This window comes from Vitis vinifera, chromosome 2 (assembly GCF_030704535.1).
Source record: "Vitis vinifera cultivar Pinot Noir 40024 chromosome 2, ASM3070453v1".
NCBI classification, from domain to species: Eukaryota; Viridiplantae; Streptophyta; class Magnoliopsida; order Vitales; family Vitaceae; genus Vitis; species Vitis vinifera.
In genome coordinates, this window is record NC_081806.1 from 11,604,357 (window position 1) to 11,618,029 (window position 13,673).

Below are 13,673 nucleotides of genomic sequence, written 5' to 3' on the forward strand. Positions count from 1 at the left end.
ATATATAAAATATTATTCAACCTTTTCAAGTATAATTTAATTTCAGTTGAATTTCAAAATCAATAATTCGGGGTGGAGTAAGTTGAAACCGAAACATTCAAACTTGATGGTGGTTGGAAACTTGGAATTGCCCTAATCCTCTTTTTGAAGTCAAAACTCCACCCTTTTCCAAAGTCCAAATGTCTTTTAAAAAAACCATACACACCGGCCCAACTTAAAAAACCATCTAGTGGCCCCGATTTTGGACTTTCCAATACGGATACAAACTGGGCTGGCCTAGCCCGGCCCACCCAGACCCCACTCTGGGAAGTAGGGAGTGGTTCTCACGCCCAAAGGTCGGCCGTGGCTTCAACGGTAGCCTATCCCGTCCGCGCGCGTGGAAAACAAGGCGCGTTGGTGGGGGAGTGGATTTCCCACTGCAACAGGGATCAGTTGTCCTCATCATAGCTCAAGTAGTGGATCAGGTACTCGCCGTTTGATTAGCAGTGATGCGCACGCGGTTCCCACTTGGGATCCGACGGTATGAAGCTTCTCTGGTTTTTAGTAAATTATTAAGTTTTATGCAGCGAAGAGTTGTAAGGGAAGGGTAACTCAACAGGCTTAAGTGTAGTGGCGCATTCATGGCCATGGGATGCAGGTGCGGGTCCTACAGCTGATCGTGCGGTGGAAAAAGGTTCTCTCACTACGTTGTTTTCAGCGAATCATCTGTCTTCTTCTCCACTTTCTCGCCTCAATGGTGGATATGAGCAGAAGCTTTAGCTTTTGATTTTTCAGAGCTTCCAAGCTTCAAAAGGCAAGCCCCTTCCCTTCTCAGATTCGCTTTCAGTTTGTCCCTTCCTCCTTTTCGAATTTTCTCTCTTTTCGATCCCCCTTTTAGCAAATACAGAAGTGAATAATATTCCCTTTCTTTGAATCCGTCCTCGCTCCAACCTTCTAGGGTTTTTCAACCATTTCAGCTTCAAAATGTTTGCTTTTGACTCAAAATTTTCGGTCTCTTTTGTGGCTTTTCAGTAATTTTTCTCGAAACTCGGCCTTCCACTGCAAAATGATTCTATATGCCTTGGTCGTCTTTGAATTTCCCCGGTTTTCAACGCTGCAGCGGCTGCGAAGTGTGGGCATCTGTGGGTGATTCTATCACTTTCAGCTCGTCTCTTGCCTTGATAGTTAATATAATTTTTGCGTTTGACGTTGAATGTTGTGTGTGCATCTTTGGGTGATTTTATCATGTTCAGTTCAGATGTTGTCTTCATAGTTGATATTTTCAGTTTTGATGTTGAAGATTGGTGATATATAGTGTATCTCTGTAGAAATACCGTGGAATTTTGTAATAATTCTTGTGGAAGAAATGGAGGAGGGAGGGAATTGGAGAGAAATGGTGACCAAGATGCTGCCACCAGGAGCTTCTCTCCCAGACGAAGTATCCGATCTCGATTACTCCATAGCTATAGAGTACGAGGGCCCTCCCGTGTCCTACAAGCTCCCGACAGTCGAACCCCTTGATGTAAATTCATCTGCAATTCCAACTGCATCAATTGCAGAAACCCTTTCTGAATCGCAGAGATCGGTGTCTCTCACTGGTGCCCCTGTAATTGAACCCATTCCGTTGCCCGTATCTTGTATTGCTGGTGTCACCAGTTCTCCAGCACAAAGTCCGAGGGTTTCTGGGAGCTCGGAGTCAGTAGTGTCAGTTTTGCAGAACCCTGATTTTTCCTCAGCGTCTCCCTCGGTGTCACCGGGTTCGGTCCACAATCCTCAGAGTAATGCTACTAAACAGGTGGTGAGTGAGGTGAAGAGGGTGCCTGTGGTCACATTCAATACTGTTGATAGATCAGAGAGGAAAGTGGTAGAAGTGGAGAAGCCCGTTTTTGCTGAGTATGTTGGGGTTTCGAAGGGGAAGAGGGAGAGGAAGAAAAAGAGAGTTTGTTACAGGTGTGGAAAGGGAAAGTGGGAAACGAAAGAGGCCTGTCTGGTTTGTGATGCCAAGTATTGCAGCAGTTGCTTGCTTAGGGCTATGGGGTCAATGCCTGAAGGGCGTAAGTGTGTGACCTGCATTGGCGAGCCAATTGATGAATCGAAGCGGTTGAAATTGGGAAAACATTCAAGGTTGTTATCTAGATTGCTCAGTCCTTTGGAAGTCAAGCAGATAATGAAAGCAGAGAAAGAGTGTTCTGCAAATCAGCTTCGACCTGAGCAATTGATTGTGAATGGATTCCCTTTGAAGCCAGAAGAAATGGCTGAATTACTTGGATGTGCTTTACCTCCCAGAAAGTTGAAGCCTGGTAGATATTGGTATGACAAGGAATCTGGCCTTTGGGGCAAGGTGGGTGTATTTTCAAATACGTTATATTCGGTTTAGTTTCGATGGTTTTGCTTTTTACATGTTGGGATTGCTAAGAAAGTGTCTTCTTGTTAATCTGACAGGAGGGAGAGAAACCTGATAGAATCATAAGTTCGAACTTGAGTTTCTCCGGGAAACTTAGTCCTGATGCGAGTAATGGAAACACTGAAGTTTACATCAATGGCCGAGAAATTACAAGACTGGAACTGAGAGTGCTAAGGGTAAGTCATTTAATTTCTTAAACTGGAAGTTTGACTTACTATTTCAGTATTTCTTCTTCTGTCATATTTTGTGTATTATAGGTCTATATTTTTATAAATAACACTCTCTAGGATTTCCCACTCTCTTTTTATATTTGTGGCTTCTAGGATTTTCTAAAAGCCTCCCAACTGGTATCATATGTGGATGCATACCTTGTTTTTCTCATGAGAAGTGATGGATGAATGTGATGCACCATGATTTAAAGTTTAACTGGATTGGGCTCTTAATGAGAAGTGGCTCATTCTAGGGTCTCCATGTTCTTGATTAAGTTTACTGCAGTATTTTGGTTTAGGGCTCCAAACATGGGGAAAGGCTTATGTTTGCATTAGGTTAACAGCCAGCATTAAACATTGATTTGACCCCTTATGAGCATGAGTCTTGATGCTTAAAAGGGATCTGTTCAATTGGCCCTAAATAGTTTTCATAACAACCCATTGGCTGCTTGATAATGAGGATAGTCTTATTTTTGCTGTGTTGGGAGCACCAACACATATTTACCATTCCACCATATGGCTAGTGGCTACAGACATGGACCATGCTCATATGTTCTAGGTACCAATATGATTTTCACTGTCCTCATCGCATAGATGGTAATCACTCATACCTGGATTGTCTTCCCCAATTGGTTCTCCTTAGTGAAAGAGCATATCAATGTTTCACATAATAGGCTCTTAGCTCACCTATCAAATAAAAAAACAAGTAAGCACTTAGCCCATATGATATGATTATCTGTCTTTCCTAATTTGGTCTTGTAGTTTGTTGTCGATGTGATATTAACACTTAGGTGTTTAATGTGTTCAGCTGGCAAATGTACAGTGTCCACGGGACACACATTTCTGGGTCTATGATGATGGCCGTTATGAGGAGGAAGGTCAGAATAATATCAGGGGAAATATCTGGGAAAAGGTGTGCATCAGGAAATCACTATTTGATAATTTTGATAGCATATATTAAACCCTTGGTATCCTTTACATTACAGTTTGAATTTGCTCTTTCCTAGACAGGCATCAACTCGGTTCGTCTGTGCCTTGTTTTCCTTGCCAGTGCCCCATGGTCAACTTCAAGGACTGAGAGATGAGGCTAGCAATTATACTACTGTCCCAAATTATCTAGAGCAGAAAAAGGTTCAGAAGCTTCTCCTAATTGGACTTCATGGCTCTGGAACCAGCACTATATTCAAGCAGGTACGGCCTTTTTATGCATGCATGATTGGGCTATGGTTTTCCTAAAGATAGCAGTTGGTAGTTATCACAGTTGACTGGGAAATTTAAGATGTGAAGAAGAAAAATCTGAATCATTTTCAAGAATATATTAGCTACTGAACTTACTGGTGATTGTGGTTGGTTCTTAATTTATCTGTCTATATGAGTTTATCTGTTTTGTTTTGTTTTGTTTTATATCTCTAAATGTGCATGTGTATTTTGTAAATTATGTTACTTTCATACGCGTTGCTTTATTTTCTATGTTTCTTTGAAAGAGTACTTATATATTTTTACATCATTTCCTTTCTCTCTTGAAGGGTAAATATTAACCGAATATGTACAAAAACCTGATATTAAGTGCTTGAAATACCACTTACATATTTTTAGAGCCATAAAGATGGGGTCATGTCTTTTCGTTTAATTGAGTTGGATTTAAAGCACATAATCACACTTTTGTAGCTATTTTCCTAGTTTTAAATTTTAGGAAGTTACTGTATCTGGAACTGGTATATGTGTTGAAGTGTAATACTTACATTTATGTACAGGTACCAAAGCTTTCAAGTCGAATGGCATTTCTTATTGGGTGGGGGGTGGAACTCCTAAGAAAAAGGGGCTCACTATTAGAAATCTTTTTGTTCTTAACGCTGCTTTTTTAGGCAAGTGGAACTGGAGATTTGTCTTAGAAAGAGAGCCTCTATGGAAGTGAGTTATTGTTGGAAAGTTTGGGATGGAAGAAAAATTGGTGCTCCAAAGTGCTGAGGGAAGGTTTTGGTATGGGATTGTGGAAGGCAGTTAGGAATAAATGGAAGGTTTTTAAAGTAGGTTTCACCTTATTGTAGGGGATGGGAGGAGAGTTAAGTTTGGTATGATAGATGGTGTGGTGAATTTCCTTTGATAGACTCCTTCCACTCCTTCTAGAAACTTCTTCTCCTTCTTATATGCCATAGCTAGTTCAAAAGACTTGTGGGTAGCAGATGTAAGGGAGCAGTCTAGGAAGCAAGGACTTTGAAGTCCTTGCTTTATAACAAAGTACCATGATTGGGGAGTTAGAGATGGTGGAGGCATTTATGAAGAATCTTCAACCTTGAGGTTAAGGGTTCAATTCCATACCTCCACTTGCAATTAAATTTAATTGTGCCAATCAAAAAAGAAAAAAAAGAAAAATGAAGAATCTTCAAAAGCATATAGCTTTGGGGTGTAGAGGATAGAGTGGTGCTTAGAGTCTTAGAGTGGAAAGTTCTCTGTAAAAGCTTTCTACTCCTTTTTGGCACTAGGGGGTTCAAAGCCTTTACTAATTAGTGATGTTTGAAACTTGTGGGTTTTGATAGAGGTTTTTTGCATGGGAAGCAATGTGAGGTAGGATATTGACCTTGGGTTGGTTAAAAAGGAGAGGTGTGTCTGTAGGGAACAAAGGCTACATGTGTGAAGTGGAAGAAGGATTTGTTGACCATATTTCTACATTGTGCCTCAACAAGTATGTTGTGATGTTGGTCTTTTCAATATTTGGGATATCTTGTGTGATCCATGCTTCAACAAGACTGATGTTGCTAAGCTGGAATGGATCCTATGTTAGGAAGAGGCGGAAGAGAGCATGGAAGCTTGCCCATGTGTTTATTTTGGACAATCTGGCGAGAGCAACATCAAAGGGCTTTTGATTATGTGGAGACATTTGGAGCAAGTGCTCAAATAATTTTTATGTACTATTTTTTGGAATTTGTTGAACATTGTATAGGGAAGGTACCTATGTCTATGATTGATTTTATTGACTGGTTAGGTTTGAAGTAGAAGAGTAAAGGAGTTGTGTCTGTCTTGTTTGTTCTTTTTGCTTCGTGCTCTTTGTATACTCTTTGCGTGCTTTGATCAGCACCCGCTGTAGTTCTTTTTGTATGTTTTCATTCATTTGTGTATATATATATATATGTATGTATATTCAACTGATGCTATTTCTGGCATGAGCTAATATGTTTAGAGGGATAACTTCTTATTATGTTGAATTCTTTACTGAAATCTTACAGCAATCTTTTGGAGAAGTATTCATGATTGCAACAGATTTGTTATTCATCTGTTCAGGAGAGAATTCATTAAGCAGCAGCTTTTGTGTCATCTGATTATGCATACATAGCAAAGCCTCATTTCAGCCAGTTTGAGTTGGCTATGATGACTTGTGAATATTTGCAAATATGCATATGAATCAAATCATTTTCCTTGCGCTGTTGTGTTGAAAATAAAAATATTCATGGTTTGATAGACGATAGTCACAAACAATTAATTGAAGATATCTTTCCCCTTACTGCCTATCATTTCATTTGGAGCTAATTTTAGAAGGTTTTCTCTAAACATCTTTTTGTGATTCCTATATTAATGAGATGCCCATTTTCCTGCTCATTGTGTTGCTGGACAGGCCAAATTTTTGTATGGGAACAGGTTTAGTGCTGAAGAATTGCAGGATATTAAGTTAATGATTCAAAGCAACATGTACAGATATTTAAGCATTTTGCTTGATGGTCGGGAGCGCTTTGAGGAGGAAGCATTGTCAAAGCTGAAAGCATCAGATTCCCAGGATCAAATTGCTGAAGCAGGTAATTTTATTATTTACTAAGTTACCTCCCTTAGGTTCTTTTTTCTCATGTATTAAATCATCAATCATGAATCTCTACTAAAGATAGTGCTCTGCCCTTTGGAAAGTGAAACTTTGCTGCGTGTATACTTTCCTTCTTTTAATACAATTCTTATTTGCCTATCAAAAAAAAAAAAAAAAAAAAAGTGAAACTTTGTCGCACCCTTGTAGGAGGTTCCAAGTTTGAGTTTCAATAGAGGCAAAAACAAAAGTTTTTTTTCTTTTTTTTTTTCTCATTTTTAAATGGTTTAATCATGAATTTCTACTAAAGATAGTGCTCTGCCATTTGGGAAGTAAAATTTTGTAACAACCTTACTCGTACTCATGCTCATACTACTACAGGGTGGGTTTAATGAGTCTCAGTTGAATTTGATCTTGACCATTTATACAAATCACTCCTAAAAATTAATGAGGTGTAGTATGCAACTTTTGGTAGTGAGTGATTTGAAGTAAGATTTAGACAGGAAATGGGATGTAAAATAATGACTTTGGTTTCATTCTAGAGAGATGTACCTGGAAAGGTACTCTTTTTCTCACGGTTGATAGAATGGTTTAAAAGGAACAAGAAAAAGTCGTACATGGTATTATTGACTTTGAATGAGCACACGGAGGGCGGTTGGATCTGTAAAGGAACAATGTGGTGGTTCTTAGAAGGTTGAGCAGTGTTAAGTATGTATATTGATATAAAGAACACATGCTATGGAGCAGCAGCTGGTGTAAGAGCAATTGGGGAAGAGACCAATGAATTTCTGATAACAGTGGTCCCTAATATTTTTGAATTAGATATTATGAACCTGTCATGCGGAGGAAGAGGTAGTATGGTGCATGCTATTCATTTATTATATAGCATTAGTTGATGAAAAGTGTTGGTGTTTATTCTGAGAACTATGGGGAATGGTGTAGAATCTAGAAGTTTTAAGATAACTAGGACTAAGATAAGAAGCAATATAATTCAGAGCTGGATGATGAGGCAAAGAATAGTTATGAAGTGTTGTATGATCGATGAAACACTTCCAAAATTTTCAATTTGAAGGAAAATAGTGCTAGATTATTATGAATTTTAAGACGTCTATATTAAGATCCATTTTAGGAGTTTTGAGTATAATTAGATCTTGATTATCAACAATTGAAAAAGATAATGAATATGTTCTAGAAGTTCAGGACTTCTGTTTTCAGCTCTTTTGTACTTTGTTAGGGTAAACAAATTTCCTCTGTATCATCAAGTAGTGATGTTGATCATTTCATTTGCCAAGGTAAAGAAAGGGGAAAAGTGTTGCTGACTTCACTGCAGAGTCTCCAATAATTGATTTTGACTTTGTTTCAGGTGAAGAGCTTGAGTCCAGCGAAGCTGGTCAGTGTATCTACTCTATCAACCCCAGGTTGAAGCATTTCTCTGACTGGCTCCTGGATATCATAGCAACTGGAGATCTGGATGCTTTCTTCCCTGCAGCAACTCGGGAGTATGCTCCATTAGTTGAAGAGGTGTGGAAGGATCCTGCCGTACAGGAAACATATAAAAGAAAGGATGAGCTTCACTTTCTTCCAGATGTTGCTGAGTATTTCTTAAGCCGGGTACTACATCTAGTATCTCCCTTTTTTTTGCTACTTGTGCTACAGTAAAAACTTACTTGTAGCATTTGATTGTTCTGTTGTTTTTTTTTTCTTTGTATGAGTTTTTGGGAAAACTGGGTTCTTCTTGAGAATGTTGTCTTTTCTATTACTAGGCCCACTTCAGGAACTAGTAGTATGTTTGACGAGCATGTGATCTTGTGGTGGTTGGCCAACCAACTGCAAGTTAGGAGACCAGTCAAGTTTTGTTCTTGACATTTCTTTCCGTGCAGAAGTAATGGAACTAGTGATAACTTGTTCCTGCAATGCCCTTCTACTTTTGCGTTAAGTTGACTGGTTCCTCTGGAGATTTTTTCTGTGTTTGTTTGTTTGGTTCTTTATTCTTTCTCTCTTTGTATTGAAGAACTCTTTTTCCTGCTCTTCCCTGATAACTTCTGTTTTTTTTTTATAGAAAAAGAAATAGGAAAATTTTCGCACTGCATTCCTGAACCATGTAAACAAGGGCAATAGGTTTCATTATGCGCCCATGCATCAGGTTTACTTGATTCCACTACCTTGAGCAGAAACATGTATGAACAGTTAATACAATTTTCGGACTCAATCTTATAGTCATTGTTATTCTTGGTCCTTATTTTAGAACAAGGAAAATGCTTATGATGTCACCACTTGCTGATATGGCAGGTGGTGATTGGTGGAAGTGACATCTTCCTCAGAATAAGACTATTCTATACTTGTTTCATCTCAATTATGGCGTGTCACAGATGCAATCTCCAGGGTGGTTATTTAGTTTCAGATAACCAATGATTATCTTCCACCCAAATTTCAGTTACAGTTTACGATTAGATCTGAATATTCAATAAGCAACATTGATATCGACTAGTTATTTACTTTGTTTTCTTCCTCTCAGGCTGTTGAGGTCTCAAGCAATGAATATGAACCTTCAGAGAGGGACATACTATATGCAGAAGGGGTCACACAAGGGAATGGTTTGGCTTTCATAGAATTCTACCTCGATGATCGTAGTCCAATGTCTGAAACCTACACAGACAATCAGGAAGCTCCATTGCAGCCTGTGACTAAGTAATTTCTTACTCCTATAATATAGAAAAATACAATTTCCCTGACTGCTGAAAGAATTATTATTATTAGTCTTCAAATATTCTTTTACTGCTCAGCTATCTTTAGTTCATTGGAAAAGTTTTCTTCTACTGCTCAGAAATTGTTGCAGTCATCCATGTGGCAGGGCATACTGGAATACTTATTTCCAATTGGAAAATAACTGGTTTGGGAGTCTGCTGTTATTCTGAGCATGCTTTTAAATACCTATTGGTATTCCAATATCTATATGTCAATATGAACCTCCCTCAGTTTTTATCCTAAAATTCCCATGTTTTTGCTATTAATTTCACTTTTCTTTTAAAAAAAAGTAAAAATGAATACCTGTATTTCAGTAGATATCTCAATAATATCTTTGTACTTTTGAACCTTAATATGATGAACTATATCAATATTTTATTCTCTACTTCCAAGTAATGGCAGTTCATATTGCAAATTGTATAGTAAACTTAGGATCCATTTTGAGTGTCATATTTTTTTACTTTATTAGGTCTTCTGCAAAATGCAGTGTTGTTAGGGATGGCAGCTAATTATGAGTTAGATATATCTAACTTCTGTTTTCTGAAAATTCTGTATTTGTATTTTTTGCTTTCTGGGCACAACTAAGAATGGTTTATGAAGAGTCAAATATGAGGTGGTTATCGAAATTGTTGATGGGAATAATCATTGACATGCTAAAATAGAGGAATAAGAGAAGTTGCAATCTCAATAGAGTCCCTGGAAATATAGGTTTAACAACATCCACTTGCTTATTTTCAAGCAAGATATCTGATATAGAAATGGGGTTCCAATCGTTTATCCTGCTTCTCACTTCCTACTATGTCTCTTTTGTTTCTCTCATTGGGATTTGATTTATGATCATGGAATTGAGAATGTGTCCATGTTCTGTTTTGCTAGATACCAACTTATAAGGGTAAATGGCAAGGGAATGAGCGAGGGTTGCAAGTGGGTGGAAATGTTTGAAGATGTTCGAGCTGTAGTGTTCTGTGTTTCCCTAAGTGACTATGATCAAATGTCAATTGGCACAGAGAACAGTGGGAGCGGAACCCAGCTTCAAAACAAGATGATGCAATGCAAGGAGCTTTTTGAGACGATGGTGAGGCACCCATGCTTCAAGGAGACTCCTTTTGTTTTGATACTGAACAAGTATGATGTATTTGAGGAGAAGGTGAATCGGGTACCTCTAAGTAGTTGTGAATGGTTCAACGATTTCAGTCCTGTCCGGCCCCATCACAACAACCAGTCTCTAGCCCACCAGGCTTACTACTACATTGCAATGAAGTTCAAAGACCTTTATGCTTCCCTCACAAGTCAAAAGCTATTTGTGGCCCAAGCTAGGGCAAGGGACAGAGTAACCATAGACGAGGCATTCAAGTATATAAAGGAGGTTCTGAAGTGGGATGATGAGAAAGAGGAGACCTACTACGGGGGAGTGGAGGATTCCTTTTATAGCACAGACATCAGCTCCTCGCCTTTTATTAGGCAAGAGTGAAGTGATTTCAATGCCTTAACTTGTATCTGCTATATAGATAGGGAAGTAAAAGGAAAAGTGCCTGCTGTTCTTATTACATGCTTTTTGGAATAAGGCTTATTTTTTGGGAAAACTGAAATTAATGATACATATATGGGTGGGTGGTCTTCAAGTGGAATGTGTTTGTGGGGGCTTGTGATTTTTGATGGGGAAGAGTGTTTATCCGCAAGTTCCCAATGGTGATGGTGCCCACCAGCCTGGAAGACCATTTTCCTTTGTGAAAGAAAATGCAGCAAGCTTCGCACAAGTGTTCTGTTATTGCTTTCTTAAGTTGTGGAGTCATATGCAGAAAATGATTCATATAAATGTATATTTGGTCATCTCTTTCACCGTTGGATTGTGCTTTCCATCCCATCTTTTATTTTATATTTGGTAAGTAATTTCAGCTAATCCCTAAGTAACATGACTAAACAAATTCCCATTACCTAAAGCAGGTTATTATTAACAATCATGTTTTTAGCATTAATTTGAATTACCCTAATAATAAAATTGATTTTTTCGAATTATGAGGTTGAATTTTAATATCAAATAAAGTGAATTAATGGAAATTAAAATTTCAGACTAGGATTTGATAATTGCTTCTTTCAAAATTAACTTCTTGTTTTATAGCAAATTACCAAAAAAAATACCATCCAAAGCAAATTTTCTTTTATTTATTTTTTATTGTGTGCCTTATTTTGAGATATAAATATTATTATTATTATTATTATTATTTCGAGATATTATTATTATTATTATTAAGAAATAAAGAGAATATATTTAATGTTGACTAATATTAAGAATTGTTAACTAACTAGTAAATTCTAGTTGGAGTCCTAACTTTTTACATATTGAAAGTCAATTGTGTAACGACAAGGGGTTGCTTAATATTATTTTTTGATGATTTAAGTTGAATCATTATATATTATTGATTTAAAGTTTATTAGTTGATTTTATTTTAAGTATTAAGGTTGTTTGATGGGGTTAACTTAAAATTTATTTTAAATCATCAAATTAACATATTGTAGACCCCCTCTTATACCAAGGGATATTTGTTGATCACCTAGGAAGAGCTGGGATTTTCATGTGGAGGAGGGGGGGACGACTTCCATGAAGGAGTTGCTGAGACGTGTGGCAAGGACTATTAAGTTGCCATGGTGGTGGTTGGGAGAGGGACATCTCTGAGCAAAGAATGATGGATGGAACGAAGAGCTTTAGAGGATGATGGCGGGAACAGGGACTTTTGGTGGAGAGAAGAAAAAGCTAGGTAGAGAATGATCTCAAGAGAGAGAGAGTTGGGGGAGGATCGGAGAAGAAGGTGAAGGCTTTTGCTGTTAAAATAACTATGGACTCACATATGGAGCATAGTTTATGATTAAGCTATTTGCATTCACGTATTTATTTTCTGTTTGTTCTAAGGTATGGGCCGCCTCATGTGTAGAGCCCGATACCATATATGTCTCAGATGATGGGCCTAAGACGTATGACCTAATATTTAAAGGGAATGGTCCCTAAGGCATAGAGGATATATAAAGGCCATGTCTCTTCATAATTGAAAAACAATTTTTTGAAAAGAACCAGAACGCGTTCTCTCCCGCTTCCCATCGCCAGAGAGATTAAGAAGGGTGGTTTCCCTCTATCGCCTTAGAAGATCCATACCATATTCAACACAAAATGGACTCAGGTTTGTTCCCAGACAATTGACAAAGACAGGCATGTTTTTCTATATTTGATACATATCTAGTTTCTGTTTTTGGGTGATCATGGAGGATATAACATTTTCTGAGTTGGGAAAAGCTACAGACTCAAGTGCTTGGAGCTGAGCAATCCTCGCTTGAGTGGAATTATTTAGGTGCAGCCATTGTATGCTCTGTTTTCCCATTTTTGCATCATTCTGCTCTTTTATTTTGCTGATAGTTAGTTTTGTTTCGGATGATTGAGAGTGGGCATTAGAGATCATACATATCGGAGTTGGTCTGCATACACTTTCTGTTTGATTTTTCGGTTTTTATAGAATTAGAAATCATGCTCTATTTCTTTGCTCTGTTTTGGTTTCTTTGTAAGATGCCTGCAACCATTTTTTTTCTTTTTCTTTTTTTCTATTCTATATTTCGAGTTCATTTTGGTCACTCTCAATCACTTCACAAGCTCATTGACAGACTATGAAATGGTGCGAGGTTTAATGGTCTTTGGTTTGTTTATGTATTCTCTGTTTTGGTCTTTGTTGTGTTTAGGAAGTATCCTAGCCAGCTGGGTTGGCCATCTTGGTTGGGATGTTCCTGAGAGAACCCCGTATACCACCTTTCACACAAACGAAAACTCCTGGCTGCCCGTATTGCTATGTAACCCAAGCACGTTAAGTTGAAGAGTTTTTGTCATAACTCACGTTTTTGCTGTATGGAGCCATTCCAATTTTGTTTTAGATGCTGGGTTCTTGTTCACTTGCGTGGATGGATGATTTGGTCTAGTAGGGTGGTGAGCAATGGTGTGCCGGCGGTTCAGAAAGTCCAATATCGAAGGTTGAGTTGGGGCAGATGCTCCAAAAATCAAGAAAGTGCACTACAATCTGCCATTGAAGTATCACCTGGACAAAACCCAGATGCTTGAATCCAATGATTGAATCTCTCCGTCACACCCATGCCGCAACACCGTCATTCCATCGCCACTGTTGATCTTCTTGGCGACCACCATTGTCGCACCTTTTCCACATACCACCCACTATACCTTGGCACCCATGGAGTTGCCTCATTCACGCGCCGTAGCTCTACCACCTCCGATTGATGCCCACTATGCTTGCACCGTTGTCAGTTTCAGTCCCCCATCTCACATCCATCCCACTGCTCATTCATTTGTTGATTCCTACAGTATTTGTTTATGGAGTTTAGTTTTCAAATTTGATGATTTGGGGTTGTCCTGTTTGTTGTTGGATTGAGTTGGACTAGTTGGAGTTTTCATTTGGCCCTTAACTTTTAGTTATTATTTTTAAAGTTCAGAAAATTGTTTTCTTTTTAAAAAATTAATTTTAATGAAAGTCCGGAATTGTTTTTAATAAAAGCTCAG

General features: G+C 38.2%; 1 protein-coding gene across 3 annotated transcripts; it reads left to right on the forward strand.

Annotated features, from left to right (window-relative positions):
* Positions 1–593: 593 nt before the first annotated feature.
* On the forward strand, positions 594–10,963 carry LOC100248864 (extra-large guanine nucleotide-binding protein 3). Of its 3 annotated transcripts, none has more exons than XM_019224854.2 (9): positions 594–1,163; positions 1,308–2,320; positions 2,422–2,559; positions 3,401–3,505; positions 3,604–3,783; positions 6,203–6,380; positions 7,743–7,990; positions 8,895–9,067; positions 10,001–10,963. In XM_019224854.2, the coding sequence occupies exons 2-9, from the start codon at positions 1,346–1,348 to the stop codon at positions 10,593–10,595; spliced, it is 2,592 nt and encodes an 863-aa protein (XP_019080399.1). In that variant the 5' UTR covers positions 594–1,163; positions 1,308–1,345; the 3' UTR covers positions 10,596–10,963. The 3 variants fall into 3 exon arrangements, with proteins under 3 accessions (XP_019080399.1, XP_010662910.1, XP_059590592.1); XM_010664608.3 differs by having other exon boundaries at positions 594–1,121; XM_059734609.1 differs by having other exon boundaries at positions 594–2,320.
* Positions 10,964–13,673: the final 2,710 nt, after the last annotated feature.

Coding starts and splice junctions, on each gene's coding strand:
- LOC100248864 (XM_059734609.1), top strand. CDS start 1,346: ATGGAGGAGGGAGGGAATTGGAGAGAAATGGTGACCAAGATGCTGCCA. Junction 6,381..7,742: donor GGATCAAATTGCTGAAGCAG/GTAATTTTATTA, acceptor ACTTTGTTTCAG/GTGAAGAGCTTGAGTCCAGC. Junction 7,991..8,894: donor CTGAGTATTTCTTAAGCCGG/GTACTACATCTA, acceptor TCTTCCTCTCAG/GCTGTTGAGGTCTCAAGCAA.